This window comes from Spermophilus citellus, assembly GCF_964194105.1.
Source record: "Spermophilus citellus genome assembly, chromosome: 7".
NCBI lineage: Eukaryota > Metazoa > Chordata > Mammalia > Rodentia > Sciuridae > Spermophilus > Spermophilus citellus.
In genome coordinates this window covers 48,196,108-48,216,576 of record NC_138188.1, presented here as the reverse complement: position 1 = coordinate 48,216,576, position 20,469 = coordinate 48,196,108, and the positions used below count along the sequence as shown (strand labels likewise).

The window sequence follows — 20,469 nt, the reverse complement described above, 5'->3', positions numbered from 1 at the left end:
AAAGAAGGATCCATGTGCTTCTGAGAAGAAAGTGTATTCTCTCATTGAAGGATGAAATATTCCATATATGTCAGTTAAGTCTAAGTTATTGGTTGTATTATTGAGTTCTATAGTTTCTTTGTTCAGCTTTTGTTTGGAAGATCTATCTATTGATAAAAGAGGTGTGTTAAAATTATTGTGTTGTGGTCTTTTGACTCTTGAACTTGAGAAGTGTTTGATGATGAACGTAGATGCTCCATTGTTTGGGGCGTATATATTTATGATTGTTAAATCTTGTTGGTGTATGGTTCCCTTGAAAAGTATGTAGTATCCTTCTTTATTCTTTTTGATTGACTTTAGTTTGAAGTCTACTTTATTTGATATGAGGATGGAAATCCCCGCTTGCTTCCACAGTCCATGTGAGTCATATGATTTTTCTCAACCCTTCACCTTCAGTCTGTGGATGTGTTTTTTTTATGAGATGAGTCTCTTGGAGCATATTGTTGTTTTTTTTTCCTTTGATCCAATCTGCTAGTCTATGTCTTTTGATTGGTCACTTTAGGCCATTAACATTCAGGGTTATTATTGAGACATGATTTGTATTCCCAGCCATTTTTGTTTATTTTTTGGTATTTAACATGACTTGGTTTCTCTTCTGATTAGAGTTTCCTTTAGTGTAATCACTTTGCTGATTTTCATCAGTGTTTTTCATTTCCTCTTCTTGGAATATTTTGCTGACGATGTTCTGTAGTGCAGGCTTTGTAGTTGTAAATTCTTTTAATTTTTGTTTATCATGGAATGTTTTTATTTCATCATCAATTCTAAAGCTTAATTTTGCTGAATATAAGATTCTTGGTTGTCAATCCATTTTCTTTCAAAGCTTGGTATATGTTTTTCTACTATCTCCTGGCTTTGAGGGTCTGGGTTGAAAAGTATGCTGAAGTACGAATTGGTTTCCCCCTATTTGTGATCTGATTCCTCTCTCTTGTGGCTTTTAAGTTTCTATCCTTATTCTGTATGCTAGGCATTTTCATTATAATGTACCTTGGTGTAGATCTTTTGTAATTTTGTACATCTGGGTGTCCTATAAGCCTCTTACATTTGGTTTTTTAATTCATTTTTCGTGTTTGGGAAATGTTCTAATATTATCTCATTGAAGAGATTGTGCATTCCTTTGGTTTGAATCTCTGTGCCTTCCTCTATCCCAATAACTCTTAGATTTGGTCTTTTCATGCTGTCCCATAATTTTTGGATGTTCTGTTCATGGTTTCTAACTATCTTCACTGTGTGATCAACTTTATTTTCCAGATTGTATGCTTTGTTTTCATTATCTGACGTTATTTCTTCCAAGTGATCTAGTGTTGGTTATGCTTTCTACTGAGTTTTTTATTTGATTTATTGTATCTTTCATTTCAAGGATTTCTGACTGTTTCTTTTTTTTCAGTCTCTCTCTCTCAAGTAATCTTTTGCTACCTGTATTTGCTCTCTTATCTCATTGTTGGAATGATCAATTTTTGCCTATATTTGCTCATTTAGGTCATTACTTAATTCACAGATTATTTTAATTATGAACCTTCTGAACTCCTTCTCTGACATTTCATCAACTTTGCTGTCCATGGGTTCTCTTATTATCATGTCCCCGTTGGGACCCTTTTCTTCCGTATTTTTTTCATGATGTTTATGTGCATTCCTTTCTTGCAGTGTGGATCTGAGATATTACAGTTTCTTCCCTATATTCTTGTCTGTACCTCACCTTGATGTTGGGATTCTAGACCCTGCTGGTGTCTCTCAATGAATGCTACCTCACCTGGATCTGGGTCCTGTGCAAGTTGGATTGGTTGGTTCTGGGTCGCTGGTCTTGACCTCCCTTGGTAGTCTGTTGGTCGGAAGGGGCAGTCCTGAGCCAGAGGCTAGGCTTTGGCTGGTGTCTGCCCTGCCAGGGGAGGAGTGGACCACTCGCCCTGTGAGCCTGGGTTCTGCACAGGCCAGTGTGGGTGGTTCTGGGTCCTGGGCTTGACCTCCCACCGGTTGTGAAATTTTTAAGTTCCTATATATTCTGGATATTAATCCTGTTAAATGGTAAATGGTTGTTTCCTCACTCTGTTGACTGTTTCCTTTTCCATGTAGATTTTTAGTTTGATTTAATCCCATTTTCTGTTTTTTTTTCCTTTTATTTCCTATACTTTTGGGGTCATATCCAGAAAATCATTACCTATACTAGTGTCTTAAAGTGTTTTGCTATTTTTTTCTAGTAATTTTAGTATTTCATGTCTTAGGTTTAGATCTGTGATCCATTTTGAGTTGAACTTTGTTTAGAATGAGAGATAAGCTTCATGCTTCAGTCTTCTGCATCTGTAAGTCTGGTTTTCCTTCCACCATTTATTGAAAAGACTGTCCTCTACAATTAATATTTTTTGTACTTTTGTCGAGAACCAACTGGTTATGATATCTGTGTTTAATTCTGGGAACTCTGTTGTGTTCTATTGGTATGTATGTCTGTTTTTATACCAATACCATGGTGTTTTGCTTATTGTGACTCTGCAGTACCTCTTAGAACCAGGTATTTTCATGATGTCTCTAGCTTTGTTCTTTTTGTTTAGAATTACTTTAACTACCAGGGTTTTTTGTGCTTTTATATAGATTTTAGGATTGTATTTTCTAGCTCTATTGATATTTTAATGGTGATTGCATTGAATCTGTAAATCCCTTTGGAAAATCTGGACATTTTAATAGTATTAATTCTTTCAATCCTTGAAAATGGAGGGTCTCTTTCTTTTGTGTATATGTGTCTTCCATTTCTTTCATTTTCCTTAGTTAAATTTAGTCCTAAGTTTGTCTTATTTAGAAGTTATTGTGAATGGGATTGCTTTCTTGATTTCTTGCTCAGCAGTCTCATTACTGGTATATTAAAATGCCATTGAGTTTTGTATGCTGTAACATTACTGAATTCATCCATTAGTTATTATAAGTCTTTTAGTTCAGTCTTTAGGGTTTTCTGTAGACTGGATCACATCATCTGCAACAGAGAGAATTGACTTAACGCCTTACTGTTTGTGTGCCTTTCATTTCCTTCTCTTTCCTAATAGCTTTGGCCAAGACCCCAATACTCAATTGAATAAGCACAGTGAGAGGATGTCCTTGCCTTGTTTCATATATCAAAGGAAGTGCCTTCAATCTTTCCCCATTTGGATGATTTTGGCTGTGGATTTGTCAGTCTGGGTATAATCTGTTCAGAGTTAGTGTCATGAAGTAATGTTGAATTTTATCAGATGCTCTTTCTATATCTCTTGAGATGATGATGTGATTTTTATTCTTCATTCTATTGGTGTGATGTTTTACATTATGATGTGCTTATGTTGAACCATCCTTTGCATACCTGGGATAAATCCAACTTGATCATGAAGAATGATCTTTTGGATGTTCTGTTGGACTTCATTTGCTAATAATGTTTTGAAACTTGTGTGTTTCAGTTTGTTAGAGATATTGGTGTACAGTTTTGTTTTCTGTGTCCTTGTCTGGTTTTGGCATCAGGGCAGTGCTGGCCTTGCAGAGGGAGTTTGGAAGACTCCCCTCCCTTTACAGGCCTGACACTGTCTTTGTAGGGAGGCAAAGACACTATTGACTCCGTGTGTTGGTACTCATCATTGCTCTGTTGAGGTGTTGTGTCTTCAATTTCAGTAGTTTTTTGTGTCTAGAAATTTATCCATTTCTTCCAGCTTTTCCAATTTGTGTGGTATCAGTTGTAATGTCTCCTCTTTCATGTTATTTATTTTGGTCTTCTCCTTTTTTCCCCTTAATCTTGCTCAAAGTCTAACTTAAACCCAACTCTTTGTTTCGTTGTTTTTTTGTATTGTACTTTTATTTTCTGTTTTATTTCTGTTCTGATCTTTGTTATTTCTTTTCTTTCTTAAACACACAGACTAATTTTGTGTGTGTTTTGTTTTTGTTTTCCTTGGTTATTGTTTTACATCCTTATATTATTTGAAATCTTTCTAGTTTTTGGTGTAGATATTTATTGTTGTATACTTCCTTCTGTAGCCCATTTGGTATGTTATGTTTATGAAATATGTTTTATGAAATTTTAAAATTTCAATTGTGATTTTTGTTTTCATTGAAATCATGCTTCATTCAGTATTATGTTGCTAAGACTCCATGAATTTTTATAATTTCTGATGTTTTATTCTGTTGTTGTTGTCAGTTTCTAGTTTTATTCCATTGTTGCCAGAGATGATTAAAAAATTATTGAGATTTGTTTTGTGACCCAATATATTGTTTATTTTGGAGAATATTCAGTGTGCCGATAAAAAGATTATATTCTGCGCTGTTTGAAATGATTCTTAAGTATCTGGTAAATTCAGTTGATCCATAGTCTAGTTTAACTGGTACTTTTTTTAATATTAAATTTCTGTTTGGATGATGTGTTCTGTGATGAAAGTGTGATGAACAGACTGTTATTGTACCTGATCTTATCTTTCCCATTAGATCTAATCATGTCTATTCTATAAATTGACACCTCTGGCATAGGGGCGTATATACCTTTTCAACTGTTATATCTTCTTGTTTGATTGACTCTTGATCATCATGTAATGACTATTTTTATCTCTTCACCAGCCTTACCTTACTCTGAATTTCTGCAACTGATGTCCAGAATGTCAGTAATCAAATTAAGGTAGTATACTGTATATTTGAATACATAAAATGCATATACAGTAGGTGAGGACACAAAAGACTTGCCATGTTATATTGTTATTCTTTGTTTTAATGAGAAAAATTTAAGTTTTGATGGATTATTGTTCAATAATTTTAGGAATAATCCACTTGATTTTAGTGTACCCACATGTAATAGTAGATTTAATCACAGTAAATCAGATAGTATCTGTAGGGACAGTATGTTATGATTATAAAATTTTGATATGGAAAGATAGTTATGTCCAAATTAAAAAAAATTGTCAAAGAATCTTGGAGAGAAAATGGTGATAAATTTAATTTCACTAGTAACAGGAATTACTGTTATTTCTTATGAAAACATGTTTTTGGGTTGATGATGCAGGCTCAGTCTGTGTTCACTATGGGAACCCATTAGAGGGGAGGTAGGACAGGCACTTCTGCTGCTCACCTGCAAGTGCTTCTCTGAAACTTACTGTGAATGCGCATCAGGACTCCTTACTGTCTTTGGCTCCTTTTGCTACCTCCTTTATTCTTGGTGATTTGCTCTTTCCTTTTTCTTTTTGTTTGGTTGGTCTAGCTGGAGATTCATTAATTTCATTGATATTCTCATCCTACCAGATTCTGCTTCTGTTAGCTTTTTCTATCTGTTTCACCCCTTCTTGTTCTTTTCTTTTAATGTTTTCTTCCTTTCACCTACTTACTTTGCTCTTTTTTTTAATAACTTCAGAATGAAAAACACAAGGTAATTAATTTTGTGCCTTTATTCTTTTGATCCCCAGACATTTAAAGCTATTAATTTGCCTTCAAAGATTGTGTTTGCTGTAGTTCATGCTTACAAATCATGTTGTATTTTCCTTGTCATTCAGTTTAAAATATTTTCTAGTTTCTTTTGTGATTTCTTATTTACCCATGAATTAATCAAAAGTATATTATTTAGTTTCTGTGTATCTATAGAGATTTTTTATCTGTGTAGTTGTTTAATTTCTTAATTTGATTCTGTTGTCATATAAACATATTGTGTATCATTTCTAGCTATGAATTGACCCTTTGATCATCATGAAATATCTATTTTTATTTTGGGTAATATTCTCAGTTTCTGAAGTTTAGTTCATATGGTATTAATATCTACTTCCTCTCCCTAGGTTTATTGTTTGCATGATATTCTTTTAGCATTTACTTTCGTCTTCTGTGTTTGCATATTTAGAGTACATATTTAGTAGATAGCATATAGTTATGAATGTCTTTTAAATCCATGTAACAAGCTCTGCCTTTTAATTAAAGTATGTAGTTCATTATATTTTAAGTTTTTATTGATATTATAAGATTTAAATCTATCATTTTGTTATGCACTTTGTCTCCTGTTTTGTTTTTTTCTCTATACTTTCTTTTCAGCCTCCTTTTTGGTTAATTACTATTTTTAAGAATCCCTTTATAGTTTATCATCAGCACTTCAGCTTTACTTCTTCATTCATCCTAAAGATCCAAATTTCCATCTGTTTTTTTCTTATCAACCTGCAGCAATTTCTTTAGTGTTTATTGTAAAGCAGTGCCACTGTGGATATTTATTTTTCACTCTTTCTTTATCTTAAAAATGTTCTTGTTTGGAAATATAGTACTACATTGAAGATACAGAATGTTACCTTGTTCTCCTTTACTTCTTTTTTTTTCTTTTTTTTTATTGATTGTTCAAAACATTACAGAGCTCATGATATATCATCTTTCATACATTAGACTCAATTGGGCTTTGAACTCCCATTTTTACCCCAAATACAGATTGCAGAATCACAACTGTTACATACTCACATTATTACATAATGGCATATTAGTGACTGTTGTATTCTGCTACCTTTCCTATCCCCTACTATCCCTCCTCCCCTCCCCTCCCCTCCCCTCCCCTCCCCTCCCATCTTCCCTCTCTATCTCCTCTGCTGTTGTTCAATTCTCTCTCCTTTTTCCCCCCTCCCCTTGCCCCTCATAACCTCTTATAATTTTGTGTATCATTGAAGGTCTCCTACCATTTCCATATGCTTTCCCTTCTCTCTCCCTTTTTTTTAAACAAATAGAGAAATTAATTTTAATATATTTTCATTTAACCCAATAGATTACCAACATAATTTGCAAAGAAAATAATTGTTAGAAAGATATTTTATGTTCACTTTCTTTGTTCTAGTAGTTCTTTGGAATCTAATGTCTATTTAACACATAGCACACCTCAATTCAGACTAGACATATTTCAAATACTAAGTAGTCTCATGGAACCAATGGCTGCCATATTGGCTCCTTTCTCCATCTTTCACCTTTTGGTGAGACATATGCTATAGGCTGCATGATAAGTCCCTTTGTTAAGTGGTTTCTTGTTGAGTTCCATCAGAAAGGGGAACAAAAGAGATGAACTTAGTATATACAAGAGTAGAGCGAAGTGCTTTATTCTTCCCTATAAGACTCTATTAGACTGTGAGTTGGTTTCTACATGCTTTTGGTGAGAATAACTTCAGTTAAGTCACCTTCTCCTACAAGTTTTTCGTAATGGCTCTTTCTTGTTTCATCTCTTACCTCTCCAAGTTTACAGAAGGAAAGGTGCTTCACAAAATTTGTTAGTTTCCCTCAACCTTGCCCTTACCTTTATGAATACCTTATTAAACAATTTTTACTCTGATTGATCTTTTTCATCCTTGAATCTTTGAATAATGGATTTTTAATTATAAGAGAGTAAAATATACCTTATCTCATATCACAGGCAATGTATACCGGATTAATTATATATTAAAATATAATGTATACTATGTTAAAACTTTTAAAGAAAATATTTGTGTAACTTTGTGAAGAGAAATGGAAAACAAAACAAAAAATACAAAATAAACAAAAACCTGAAAAACGATGATATTGTAGTTAAAAGTTAAACAAGAACATGTTGTTCTTGTTTTCAAATCCTCCCCTGCCCCCACCCAGTTAGGTATCAAATACATAGCCTTTCAAGGACTACAAGGGCTACCATGTAGCTGCATATACACCCCCTCCTTTATTTTCTTGAGGGGCGTTTTTCCTGGATATGAAAGCTGGTTTGACTTACTTTTCCTCTTTCACTCTTAGTCAGGTTTAGTCCTACTGTGACCAAAATATCTGACACAAACATTAAAGGAAGAAAGGTTTATTTGGGCTCAAGTTTATAGAAGTTTCAGTCCACATTGGTGGGCTCCACTGCTTTCTGCCTGAGATGAGGCAGAGCATTATGGTAAGGGTGTGGTGAAAGAGAGCTGATCAGCTTATGGCAGCCTGGAAGCTAGAAAGGAGGGAGGGAGAGAAAAAAAGAAAAAGACAAAAAGGGTCCAGGGACAAGATATAGTTCCCAATTGATCTACTTCCTCCAATCATGTTCCATCTATCTGTAGTTTCCACCTCCTCACAGTAGTCCATTCAGATTACTCATCAAGTGGATTAATGCATTGATGTGATTAGAACCCTCATGATCCATTCACCTCCCAAAAGCCCCACCTGTGGACACGGCTGCATTGGGGAACAAGCCTTGAACACAGGAGCTTCTAGGGGATGCTCCAGATCTGCACTATAACATTGACCATTTTAAGAACCTCACTGCAATTCTGATACCTATTGTTTAGGCATGTCCTTGCTCCCTTGTAGTAATGTGGTTTTTTCTCTAATATTTTCAAGAGTTTCATTCACCTTTAGCTTAGTCTTCATCAATTTTCCTATTCATGATCTTCATGGTTTTTTTACTTGGAGTTTTTTAAACTTCTGGAATCTCTGAATTGTTTGCTTACTAAATTTGTAAAATGTTTGACCACCAGTTAAATAGTATTCTGATCATTATCTCTCCCTTCCCCTGCTTCAAATATTCCCCACCTCCCCATCATTACTGGGTCTGAACCCAGGGACACTCCATCTCTGAGCCACATCTCTAGTCCTTTTTATTTTTTGTTTTGAGACAAGCTCTTACTAAGTTTCCAAGGCTGGCCATGAACTCAAGATCTTCTTGCCTCAGAGCTTCTGGGATTACAGGTGTGCGCCACCATATCACCTTCATTCTCTGTCTTCTGTATTTCTGTATGTAAATAAACATGTTAGATTCTTGGACCTTTTCACACAGATATCTGAAGGTCTTTCTTTTTTTTCATCAGTAATCTTTTTTCCTTCTTATTCTTCCAATTGGATAATTCTGTTTGATTTAATTTCAGGTACACAGATTCTTTCCTCTGTTTTGATCAATTTGTATTTCATCATATTCAGCATAATTTTAATTTCAGAAATTACATTCTTCAATTATAGAATTTCTATTTTTTCTTTTTTTCCTTTTTCTCCCCTGAGATTGCTTAGCTTTATATTCATTCCAAGCATAGTTATACTATACTTACAAACATAGTATACTTTACTACTTTAAATTTTTTTCTGTTAATTCTAATATCTGATTCATTTTTGATTCATTTTTGAGTTAGCCTACATGTACTACTTTTTTTTTAAAATTAGAATGGAGCACATTTTTACCTGTTTTTTTTTTAAATGTCTAGTAATTTTGGATTTTATTCTAGACATGGCAGACATCATGCTGTGAATGTTGTGTTATATTCTTCTGAACACTATCTTTTTAATTTTTTTTTGTTATAATAGGAAATTAGCTGGAAAATAAACTTTGAAATTAAAATTTCAAAGTTTGTCTGTGGGGACAGCTGAAATTTTGGTTCAGCATTTTATTCTTAGTTATTTGGAGTCTGATCTTCATATGCTGATTCAGGAGTCAGCTGGAGATATATGGATGGAGTCTGTATAGAGAATTTTTGGGTCCCTCCTTTGGCTTTTTTTTTTTAAACAGGGTTTCTCTCTCATTTACCTGTTGCCATGCTTGCTCAAGTTAGTCTTCCTATTTTGGGGGGACCAGGAAGCCAGCAGTTTTCTGATCCATTTGGCGTTTTCATCAGGGTACAGACTAAAGCTTCCCTTCTGAGTCAAAGCTGATAATGTTGGCTACTTCCCCACTGTTGTTTCATTTCTCCACGTATTGGCCCCTGCAAAATATCCCTGCTCTCTTGGTCGTTCTCCAGTGCCTTTGTGGGTTTTGTGTGTCTTTTTTGTTGTTCTTGTTCTAATTAGTTATATATAACAGTAGAAGGTATTTTGACACGTCATACATGAATGGAATATAATTTCTTATTCTTCTGGTTGTACATGATATAGAATCACACTAGTTGTGTAATCATATATATATAATATACATATAATGTCCGATTACCCTCCTACCTCCATGCTCTCCCTCCCTTCACTCCCCTCTGCCTAACCTAAAGTACCTCTTTTTTTTCCCAGGTGCTCCCTGCCCCTGCTCCCTCCATATCAGAAAAAACATGTGGCCTTTGGTTTGTTTCACTTAGCATGATAATCTCAAGCTCCATCCATTTACCTGCAAATGCCATAATTTTATTCTTTATGGCTGAATAATATTCCATTGTGTATATATACACCACATTTTCTTTATCTATTTGTCTGTTGAAGGACAACTAGGTTCTATAGTTTAGCTATTGTGAAATGTACTGCTACAAACACATTTATGGTTATGTCACTGTAGTATGTTGATTTTTTTTATATAGCAATTGCAGTCCCACCAGCAATGAATGAGTGTACCTTTTCCCCTACATCCTCACCAACATTTATTGTTGCTTGAATTCTTCATAATTGCATTCTGACTTGAGTGAGATGAAATCTTAAAGTAGTTTTGATTTGTATTTCTCTAATTGCTAGAGATGTTGAACATTTTTTCACATTTGTCGATTGATTGTATCTCTTCTGTGTAATGTCTGTTCAGTTCCTTAGCCCATTTATTGATTGGATTATTATTATTTTTTTTAATGAATTGAATTTTTTTAGAGAGAGAGAGAATTTTAATATTTATTTTTTAGTTTTCAGTGGACACAACATCTTTGTTTGTATGTGGTGCTGAGGATCGAACCTGGGCCGCATGCTTGCCAGGCGAGCGTGCTACCGCTTGAGCCACATCCCCAGCCCCTGGATTATTATTTTTTTGGTGTATGTATGTATGTATGTATGTTGAGGTTTTTTTAAGTTCTTTATATATGTTGGGGATTAATACTCTGAGGTACATGTGGTAAAGATTTTCTCCCGTTTTGTGGGCCCTCTCTTCACGTTATTGATTGTTTCCTTTGCTGAGAAAAAGCTTTTTAGTTTGAATCCGTCCCGTTTATTGATTCTTGATTTTACTTATTGCACTTTAGGAGTCTCTTTAAGGAAATCAGTTCCTAAGCTGTCATGGTGAAGATTTGGGTCTATTTTTATGTAGCATTGCCAGTCTAGGATAGGCTTTCTCATCTGTACCTTAATGAGGACCTGAAATCGTTACTTTTTAGTGCATAATGTATCCTGCCAACACTGTCATTCATTTCTATGAAGAATAGGTGGATCAGAGTAAATGAACAGTCTTAATGAAACAAATGAAATAAGGTTAAATAAACAAAGAAGCAGAGATTGTAGGACTTGGTCTTTTGCATTATCTGAGTAGGTGTAAATAATCAAGACATGATTTGAACCTTGAAGACTTGGACTTGTTGCCAGGAGTGGTGGTGCTGTGGTCCTAGCTACTGAGCTGGCTGGGGCAGGAGGGTCACTTTAGCTCAGAAGTTCAAGACTAGCCCTGGCAGCATAGGGTGACTCCATTGCAAAACAACAGCAAAAATCAAACAAAAAGTTTTTCACTTGGGAATACTTTCTGACTGAACCTTAATATCCTGCAGAGTTGACAACGTGTATTTCCTTATGCGTCATTTTTAATGAGATAAATCAATAGATTTTAATGTTAACAACAAAAGAAAACAACAATGATGCGATATCACATTCTGCATTGCCGTTAACCTTTAAGAAACTATTTTGGGCTGTTGAGGTGGTGCAGCCTGTGATTTCAACTACTGGGGAGGCTAAGGCATGAGGATTGCATATTTAAGGCCAGCCTAGGCAACTTAGCAAGACTCTGTCTCAAAATAAAGGATAGAAAGGACTGAGGATGGAGCTCAGTGTGAAGTACTCCTAGATTCTATTGCCAGTGTCCCAAAAAGGAAAAATATAAAAGAAAATTATTCATAATAGGCATTCTCTTCAGTGAATAATATTTACAAAGTTATCACAAGGTAAGCACTTTAGTAATTAGCAAAGTTTAGGGTCCACATAATTAAGTCTAATAATGTTACAGAATAAATGGCAGATAGTATCCATTCAGTAAGGCAAGTGCAGAAGGCAGAAAGTTGGGGGGCGAAAATGGGAAGAGGATGAGAGAAACAGTCCTCTCACCTTAGAGCAAGGTAAAGGACCAGTAGACAATGGAATGAACATGTGAAAGTGTTGGTATCCTATTGAAAATGATAAACTAACATCCCTTGATTGTCATTTTTACCTGAAAGCACCTACTCATAAAACGTCATCTTCAGTTGCTTGCTTCACAGTTAAGACTAAATATTTCTTGAAATAATTTGAAAATAATCTACTTATTAAAATACTGAATGTGCACTAAATTTCTTTAATAAAATGTTCTTGCTCAGGTCCAGGTCAAGACCTCGACCACGTTCCCACAGTCGTAGCAGTGAGAGGTCCAGTCACAGAAGAACCCGCAGCCGTTCCAGGGATCGGGAGAGACGGAAAGGCAGAGACAAAGAGAAGCGGGAGAAGGAGAAGGATAAGGGCAAGGACAAAGAGCCACACAGCAGCAAACGTGGGTGAGTGGGAGTGAAACCCATGTAGAAAGGGCTCAGCGGTGCTGGGCAGCACACAGGCCGAGTCTTCCTGTTCTAGCTTTTCCCTCTTCCCACCCTTGTGCTTGATTACTGTCAGAGAAGAAGAAGACAATGACACAGGATCTGCAGAGAAGGAAGAAAGGATAGGAAAATTTAGCTCATGTTTTTGTGGCATGCGTCTGTTTTCATTTAATAACAATACATCTGAGAAGCAGACAACAAATAACAGTATCAAAACTTAATATGTAAAGAAAAATTTGCATAATTCTTTAGGAAGATTCCACATCCTGTTCCTTTATCATGAATATGTATTTAAAATTTGAAGACAACTTAGTAGTTAAAGATATCTAATAACTTACAGGAAAGGTGTTAGGGGAAAGAATAAAGGTGAAACAGTGAGGGAATCATGTGGTTTAATTTTTATTGTAGAGTGGGGTTCTGGGCAATATTAGGGTGCAGGCGTGTAGATGTGTATTAGATCATTGAAACAGTTATACTGGTTCAGTCCATTTGGAGGCTGAATTCTACTCATTACAACTTGTCAAATTAGCAAATGTTAAAATGAAACTGAAGTGTTATCAGCTTAAGTTTACAGTTTTCTGTTTGTTTTATTCAAAATTGGCTTTGGGGTCTTTCAGTCTATGAAGTAGGACATTTTGGAATTTATCTCCCTTCGTTAGTCTTTCAACATCTTACGTGAATGAGTTTCCCTTAGTGGTTCAGGGTAAAAGTGCTTCTCTTCATCTGTTTTCATGGTTAATTAAACCAGGATCTGGGATATAGTTTCCTGAGATCTTAATTCTGTGAAGAATTATTAAGTTTATGAAAGTACTGGATGTGAAACTTTTCCATCACCCTGATTTCACAGTCGTCTGTGTGTACGTGTGTTTCCACATTTGCAGTGACATTATAGAGTGCTGGCTTTTCAATATTCTTTGAAACATTTAGAGTGGAAGTTTGAAAGAGGAGAACATTATTATGTGATTCTGTCTTTTCACAACCATGAATGCACATTGAGTAGTTGTAATCTTACCAGAATTCTGAGTTCTGTACTAGTTTTAAAGGTTTATAGGCATGTTATAATTATACATAATAGTGTGTTTTATTGTGACTTATTCATACATGCACATAACATAACATTTTATTCCCCACTTCCTCCTGTGACCCTCTTCCTTTTCTCCCCTGATTCTCTTCCTGCACTCTATTGGTCTCTATTTTCATGAGGTCTGCCTCCCCTACAACCCATTCCACCCCCATTTTTTCCTCTCTAGCATTCACATACGAAAGAAAACAACTCACTGTTGTCTTTCTGTGTATGGCTTATTTCATTTAAAATTATGCTTTCCAGTCCTATCCATTTTCTTGAAAAATGACAATATTTCATTTTTTTATGACTAAATCAACCTCCATTATAAATAGATATCACATTTTCTTTATTCATTCGTCTATTGATAGACACCTTGGCTGTTGAGAATTGTGGTGTCAGAAATATGTGTACATGTGTATCTCAATAGTATGCTGTACTTTTCCATTCTTTTGAGTACATACTGAGCAATCAGAACTGGATCATATGGAGGTTCCATGACAAGTCTTTTGAGAAACCTCCATACAGATTTCCTTAGTGGTTGGACTAATGTGGAGTCCTACCAATGTGTATGAGAATTCCTTTTTTTTTTCTTACAGCTTCTCCAGCATTTATTGTTACAGTTTAAGGATTATTTAATGTTATAGTAGAAGAGATAGGTGTTATATGTCTAGTTCTAAGGATTGAAAGCAGAGTTAGAGGTATTAGAACAGAGGGAGAGCCAGGAATCATATAGAAGAAGTCTCTTGGTAAACAGAGAAAGTTATTAGAATAATACATGTTAAGGGTGGTTGCAGAGAGAGTCTGACGCTGGAAAATATGGATTAAGAGGATGTCTAAAATCAAGGCTGGGAATAGTGGTACACGCCTGGAATCCCAATGACTTAGGAAACTGAATCCCAATGACTCAGGAGGCTGATGTAGGAGGATCGCAAGTTCGAGGCCAGCCTGGGCAACTCAGGGAGACCCTGTCTCAAAATAAAAAGGGCTGGGGATGTAGCTCAGGGGTACAGTACCCCTGGGCTTATTCACCTGTGTGTGTGTGTGTGTGTGTGTGTGTGTGTGTGTGTGGCAGGAGAGTCAATCAGGTAGCTACCTTGCTGCTTCTTTAGATATTTCTTTTAGTTTAGCTTTTAGCTATTACATGGCTATGAGAAGTGAAACAGATTTTTACTGATCACTAAATTTTTGCTTCCCACTTTTATTAAGTTTTCCAGGGTAATACTTATGCAATGGCATAGACTTGATTGGGAGGATTTAAAAGGTAAGAGAAAAGAGAGAGTGTGTAAGAAGCTGTTCAGATGATTTCCGGAATGGGTTTTTTTTTTTTTTTTTTTTTCCCCTCGTTGTTTGTTTGTTCTGTGGTACTGGAGATTGAACGCATTGACCCATGTCCTGTGATCTGTTTATGTTTTATTTTGAGATAGGGTCTTGCTGAGTTGCTAAAGCTGGCCTTAGACTTGCTGTTCTACCTCAGCCTCCCAAGTCACAGGGATTGTAGGTGTGTTAATCAATAGTCTGGTAATAATTTGTTATTTTTAAAGCGTACATGTTTATTTCTTAAGCCTAATTCTAGAAGCCAGTCACAACTCATATTCTTGTATTATTCTGAGCATCTGGTGTACATTAATAGGTAATAAATATTGGTTACCAAATTTATTTGTTCACTTTTAAAGTCAATGGTATATAAATGCTGTTGTTTGTCAGGTGGTGTATTAAATATTAGGGACATAATGTTAGTGCTAGAACTACTTGGAGCTTTTATGCAAATGGGAAGACAAACATACATAGGAGGGAAGATATGCAGGTAACTCTGGTGAAGTCAGATACATGTTTTGGTAGGGAAGGCAAAAAAAAAACCTGTGGAAATCTCGTGTCAGTTGGGATTCTATTGACCATCAGTAATGGAATCTAACTAATAATAGCTTAAACCCAGGGATCAGTGAACTTTTTGTGAAGTGCTAGGTAGTAAATACTTTAGGCTTTGTGGGCTCTATGGCCTCTGTTGGGGCTACTGCTGAACTTTACAATCATGGATAATACTAAACTAACAGGCTTTATTCTAGTAAAACAGTATTTATAGAAATGGGCAGCTGGCTGGGTTTGGCCCAAGAGTTGTCATTTGTTCATGCCTGGCTTGAACCAGGGGTGCACTTACTGCTAATTAATAAGCAGTGTGGAGAGTAAGTCACAGGGCATTCTCAGCATGTTGGCTTTTACTGTCATCTTGACACAATTCTGATTGCAGATATCCCTGTGAATGTTAAGCTGCTTGGTTTGGACTAGGCCATGTGTCATTGAAGGGCTCTCAGAAATGATGTGTACATGCTGAAAGGAGAAAGAGAGGGGGAGGAATGCTCCATGAGAAATGAACTTCATATGGAAAGACTTGACAAGCAAGCGAATATAGCATGTTTGGAGTTAGCTCTTCAGGCAGTGGAAATTTAGTGACATTTCAAGTAGAGGAATGATGTAATCCAAGTCTACTTGGGGTATGAACAAAATGCTTGACTCATAGCAGAGGTTATAATGATAAGCATCTAACATTCTAAATGTATTTTCTCAGTATCGGGAATTTTGCTAAGCAATTGACACGAGTTATCTCAGTTAATAACTTCATGAATAACTTCATGAATAACTTCATGAAGTAGGTGCCCTCAATATCCTATTGCAGTAGAGGGTGCTGAGGCTTGTAATCACAGAGCTAACAAATGGCAGAGGCAGATTTTCAGCTCAAGTTGTCAGTTAGCTGCACATTATCCTCAGTTCTCCTTGATTATTGACTTCGAGAATGAGAACCTGTCATTGGGAAGACTGGTTCTTCTTTTTTGGCCCTTTCTCTTCTTTTTTTACTTTGTTAGAGTTTTTTTTAATATTTATTTTTTAGTTTCTGGCGGACACAACATCTTTATTTGTATGTGGTGCTGAAGATCGAACCCAGCGCCGCGCACATGCCAGGCAAGCGCGCTACCGCTTGAGCCACATCACCTCAGCATATTATCACTTTATTTGAATTATACTTAATTTTATTCACAATTTCTAGGTTTTCATAAAGTTTTGTTTTAGTGATGGTTTCACCAACCATGTCCAGAGGACTTTGAAACAGTGTATGGGTGGAGAGAGTAGATTCACAAACATTCTAATTAGGACTTATGTCCTGGTTTGTAGTGATTATTCAATCCTGTGAAAAGCATTTTAGCTTGTGCTAAATGTCAAAGTACTTCTTCACATGTGAGAAAATTGCCTGTGCTTCTTCGTGCATGAGGATCTTTGTTGTATCAAGTCATTGTGAAAATGTCAATATTAAATATTTACTGATGGAATGTAAAAAATACATTTTAAAGCTCAGAGAAAGGAGACTAAGTAGAGTAATGATAAAACATCATAAGCAGCCAAATGCTTACCAGTCATTAAAAAAAATTATAAATTGGGAAAAATAAAAATGAGAGAAAGGAGGGTTTAAGCAGCAATGTGCTAAATATTGAGAAGGAGCTTTTCATTAGACATTTAAGGTAAAAACACATAAAATTAGATAATTCTTAAAAGTGTTTTTCAGATAGTCAATATAGTTCTGAAATTTTCTATAGCATTTGAAAAATTATAATTTGTCTTATAATGTCATACATTAATTGACTTATTAATTTTTTGACTTGTTCATTAAGGACTATAGAACATCTTTTATAAACTTTGAAAAATTAATTGTTAATGGATATTTGAAGAGCCACCAGTGATATTCTGCTTTTTATTCTGAAATCATAGTGTCATCCTTAAGATAGAATTTTGTATGTATTTTATTATTTTATTTTTATTTTTTTGCAATATTAGGGATTGAATCCAAGGGCCCGCTATCAATGAACTATACCCTCGGCCTTTTTTATTTTATTTTGAGACAGTGTCTGGCTAAATTGCCCAGGCTGGCCTTGAATTTCACTTGGGGTACAGGCTTATGCCACTGCACATGGCCAAATTTATTTATTTATTTATTTTTTAAAGAGAGAGGGAGAGAGAGAGAGAGAGAGAGAGAATTTTAATATTTATTTTTTAGTTATCGGCGGACACAACATCTTTGTTTTTTTTGTATGTGGTGCTGGGGATCGAACCCAGGCCTCACACATGCCAGGCCAGCGCGCTACCGCTTGAGCCACATCCCCAGCCCCGCCAAATTTATTTTTAAGCATGATTTAAATCACCAGTCAGGACAATTTGGTTTAAAGCAGCTGTTGTCTACTGCAGTGGTTTCAGTGTGTCCTCCAAAATCCATGTGTTAGAAACTTGACCCTCAAGAGGTGATCAAATCCTGAGGGCTTCACCTCACAAGTGGATTCATGCTTTTATGGCAGGAGTGGATTTCTTTAGAAAAGCCTAGCCCTCATCCTCTCTGCCCTTCTGCCATAAGGAGAGCCCTTGCCAGATGCCACCCTCTTGATCTCAGACTGCCCAGCCTTCAAAACTGTAAACTTCTCTTCATTATGTGATATTCTGTTACAGCAGCACAAAATAGGTGAAGATGCTCATTGGAGACCTTTCTCTTTAATTTGAGTAAGTTTAGAACTTTCAGGAATATAATTTAGCATTCTCCTTTATAGCCTGCTACTATGAAAGACTTCTTAATTTCCTCATTAGCTTTTTAGTGGATGCACACTGTTCTTGGAAAAGTCCTATTGAGACTTCTGGAATATCTTGCTCAAACATTTGGTTTATTCATTCTTCCTTTTTTCCTTACATAACTTTCTGAAACTTTACACTTAAAATGTGAATATGTAACAGATGTGATTCTGCAATCTGTATTTGGGGTGAAAATGGGAGTTCAAAACACAATTTGAGTCAAATGTATGAAAGATGATATATCATGAGCTATGTAATGCTTTAAATAATCAATAAAAAAAAAGAAAAAAAAAAGAGAGCTAAGAATTTCCTTCTGGGTATACAGTTTATTCTTCTATGAAATGGGAATAATGAATCTTTGAAAGCTGTGTTAGAAACAGTATGATTAAGAAGACTAGTACCATGTAGTAATCAGGCTTTATAGATATATGTTAGTTTTGGCCTTAACCTTGGGAGTATTCCAATGTCTTCAACTTAAAAGTTTCATGCAACAAATTCCCACTGATCAGGTTTTTTCCTCCTACCTAGAGTTTGGCAGAAGATGTTGGAAGTGATTTGCGAAAGCTGGACTCTGAGCTTTGACAGCAGTTCCATACTTATAAAGCCTGTCATGTTTTCCCTTACCTTTTATTTCCTTATGCAGCAGGAAGTCATTTATGCTAATTTACTGTATTTGCATATAGGTTATAGAGTTCTGTGGTGCTGAGCATACTTAGAACTCCTTTTAAGTGTCTGTTTGGATCAAAGCAGGGCTGTGTGATAGCTGTTGTCTGACACCAAGCTGTGTGGTGTTGTTTTCATTAAACATTTATCACACTTCCAATGTGACAGCAGGCAACTTAGTGCCAGGATAACATGTTTTCATGCAAAATTTATTGAAAAAGACGAGTCTTTGTAAAGAGATCTTGTTGCCTTTCACCAGTGGCGAAGGGTAAATGTTTGGTTCGAAAGTAGTATACCTTGAACATGTGTGATTGCAACATGCAAAAGACTCTTCTACTGTCAGTTTTGTTAAGCAAGTAGACAAATACATCTTTCTATAAATGTGTGCACTGGATTTCTCCTTTTTATTATTCATTTATTTTGGCGGGGTGCCGGGGATTGAATTCAGGGGCACTGAGCCACATCCCCAGTCCTGTTTTGTATTTTTTATTTAGAAACAGGGAGGGTATCACTGAGTTGCTTAGTACCTTGCTTTTGCTGAGGCTGACTTTAAATACGCAATTCTGCTATCTCAGCCTTCCAAGCTGCTGGGATTATGGAAGTGCCCACTTGGATTCCTGCTTTTTAAATTAGTTTTTGCAATTTCCTTGTGAATTGAATAATTATCATAACAATGATGCATCATGTTGTTGGGTATTTTATATTATACTGACATTTGCCACCCAACTTCCATTTGTAGATTTCAGTATTGATCAGTAGGTATTAGTTTTGACTCACAGCAACAGCCTGTAATTTTTTTTTTTTTTTCAAAAAATGAGGTCAAGTAAGGAAACTTAACATAACACAAAAGAATAGTTGGCACAAAATCAGTGGACAGGAGTTTCTTAAGTTCTTCCCCAGGTCACCACTTTTCTCAGATTCCTTACATCAAAACATTTTAATCATCACAGTTTGTCAGTGGAATTGGACTTAATTCTGTCTGATGAAGTTTTTGTTTTAAATTTTTTTCAGTTAAAGATGGACAATACCTTCTTTTTAAAAATTTATTCATGTGGTGCTGAGGATCGAACCCAGTGCCCCATGCATGTGAGGCAAGTGCCTTACCACTGAGCCACAATTGAGCTTTTTTTTTTAATAAATGTTTTTATTTCTATATGACAGCGGAATGCATTACAATTCTTATTACACACATAGAGCACAAACTTTTCATATCTCTGGTTGTATACGAAGTATATTCACACCATTTTGTGTCTTCACACGTGTACTTTGGATAATGATGTCCATCACATTCCATTATCATTTCTAACCCCAAGCCTTCTCTCTCCCCTTACCACCCCTCTGCCCTATCTATAGTTCTGTTCCTCCCATGCTCCCCCTCCCTACCCAACTATGAAACAGCCTCCTTATATCAGAGAAAACATTTGTCATTCGGTTTTTTGGGGGATTGGCTAACGTCACTTAGTATTATCTTATCTAACTCCATCCATTTACCTGCAAATGCCATGATTTTATTCTCTTTTATTGCTGAGCAATATTCCATTGTGTATATATGCCACTTTTTTTTAACCCATTCATCTACTGAAGAGCATCTAGGTTTGTTCCACAGTTTAGCTATTGTGAATTGTGCTGCTATAAACATTGATGTGGCTGTGTCCCTGTAGTATGCTGTTCTTAAGTCTTTTGGGTATAGACCGAGGACACCAAAAAAAATAAATAACCCACTCAATA

The 20,469-nt window shown here is 35.8% G+C and overlaps 1 protein-coding gene across 3 annotated transcripts in view; it reads left to right on the top strand.

Annotated features, from left to right (window-relative positions):
* Positions 1-20,469, top strand: part of RSRC1 (arginine and serine rich coiled-coil 1) — a 391,757-nt gene that overhangs the window by 103,137 nt on the left and 268,151 nt on the right. For all 3 annotated transcript variants that reach the window (XM_081301564.1, XM_081301562.1, XM_081301563.1), the window contains exon 4: positions 12,198-12,371. In XM_081301564.1, the coding sequence (XP_081157690.1) occupies positions 12,198-12,371 (174 nt within the window). The remainder of the gene's footprint in view (positions 1-12,197; positions 12,372-20,469) is intronic.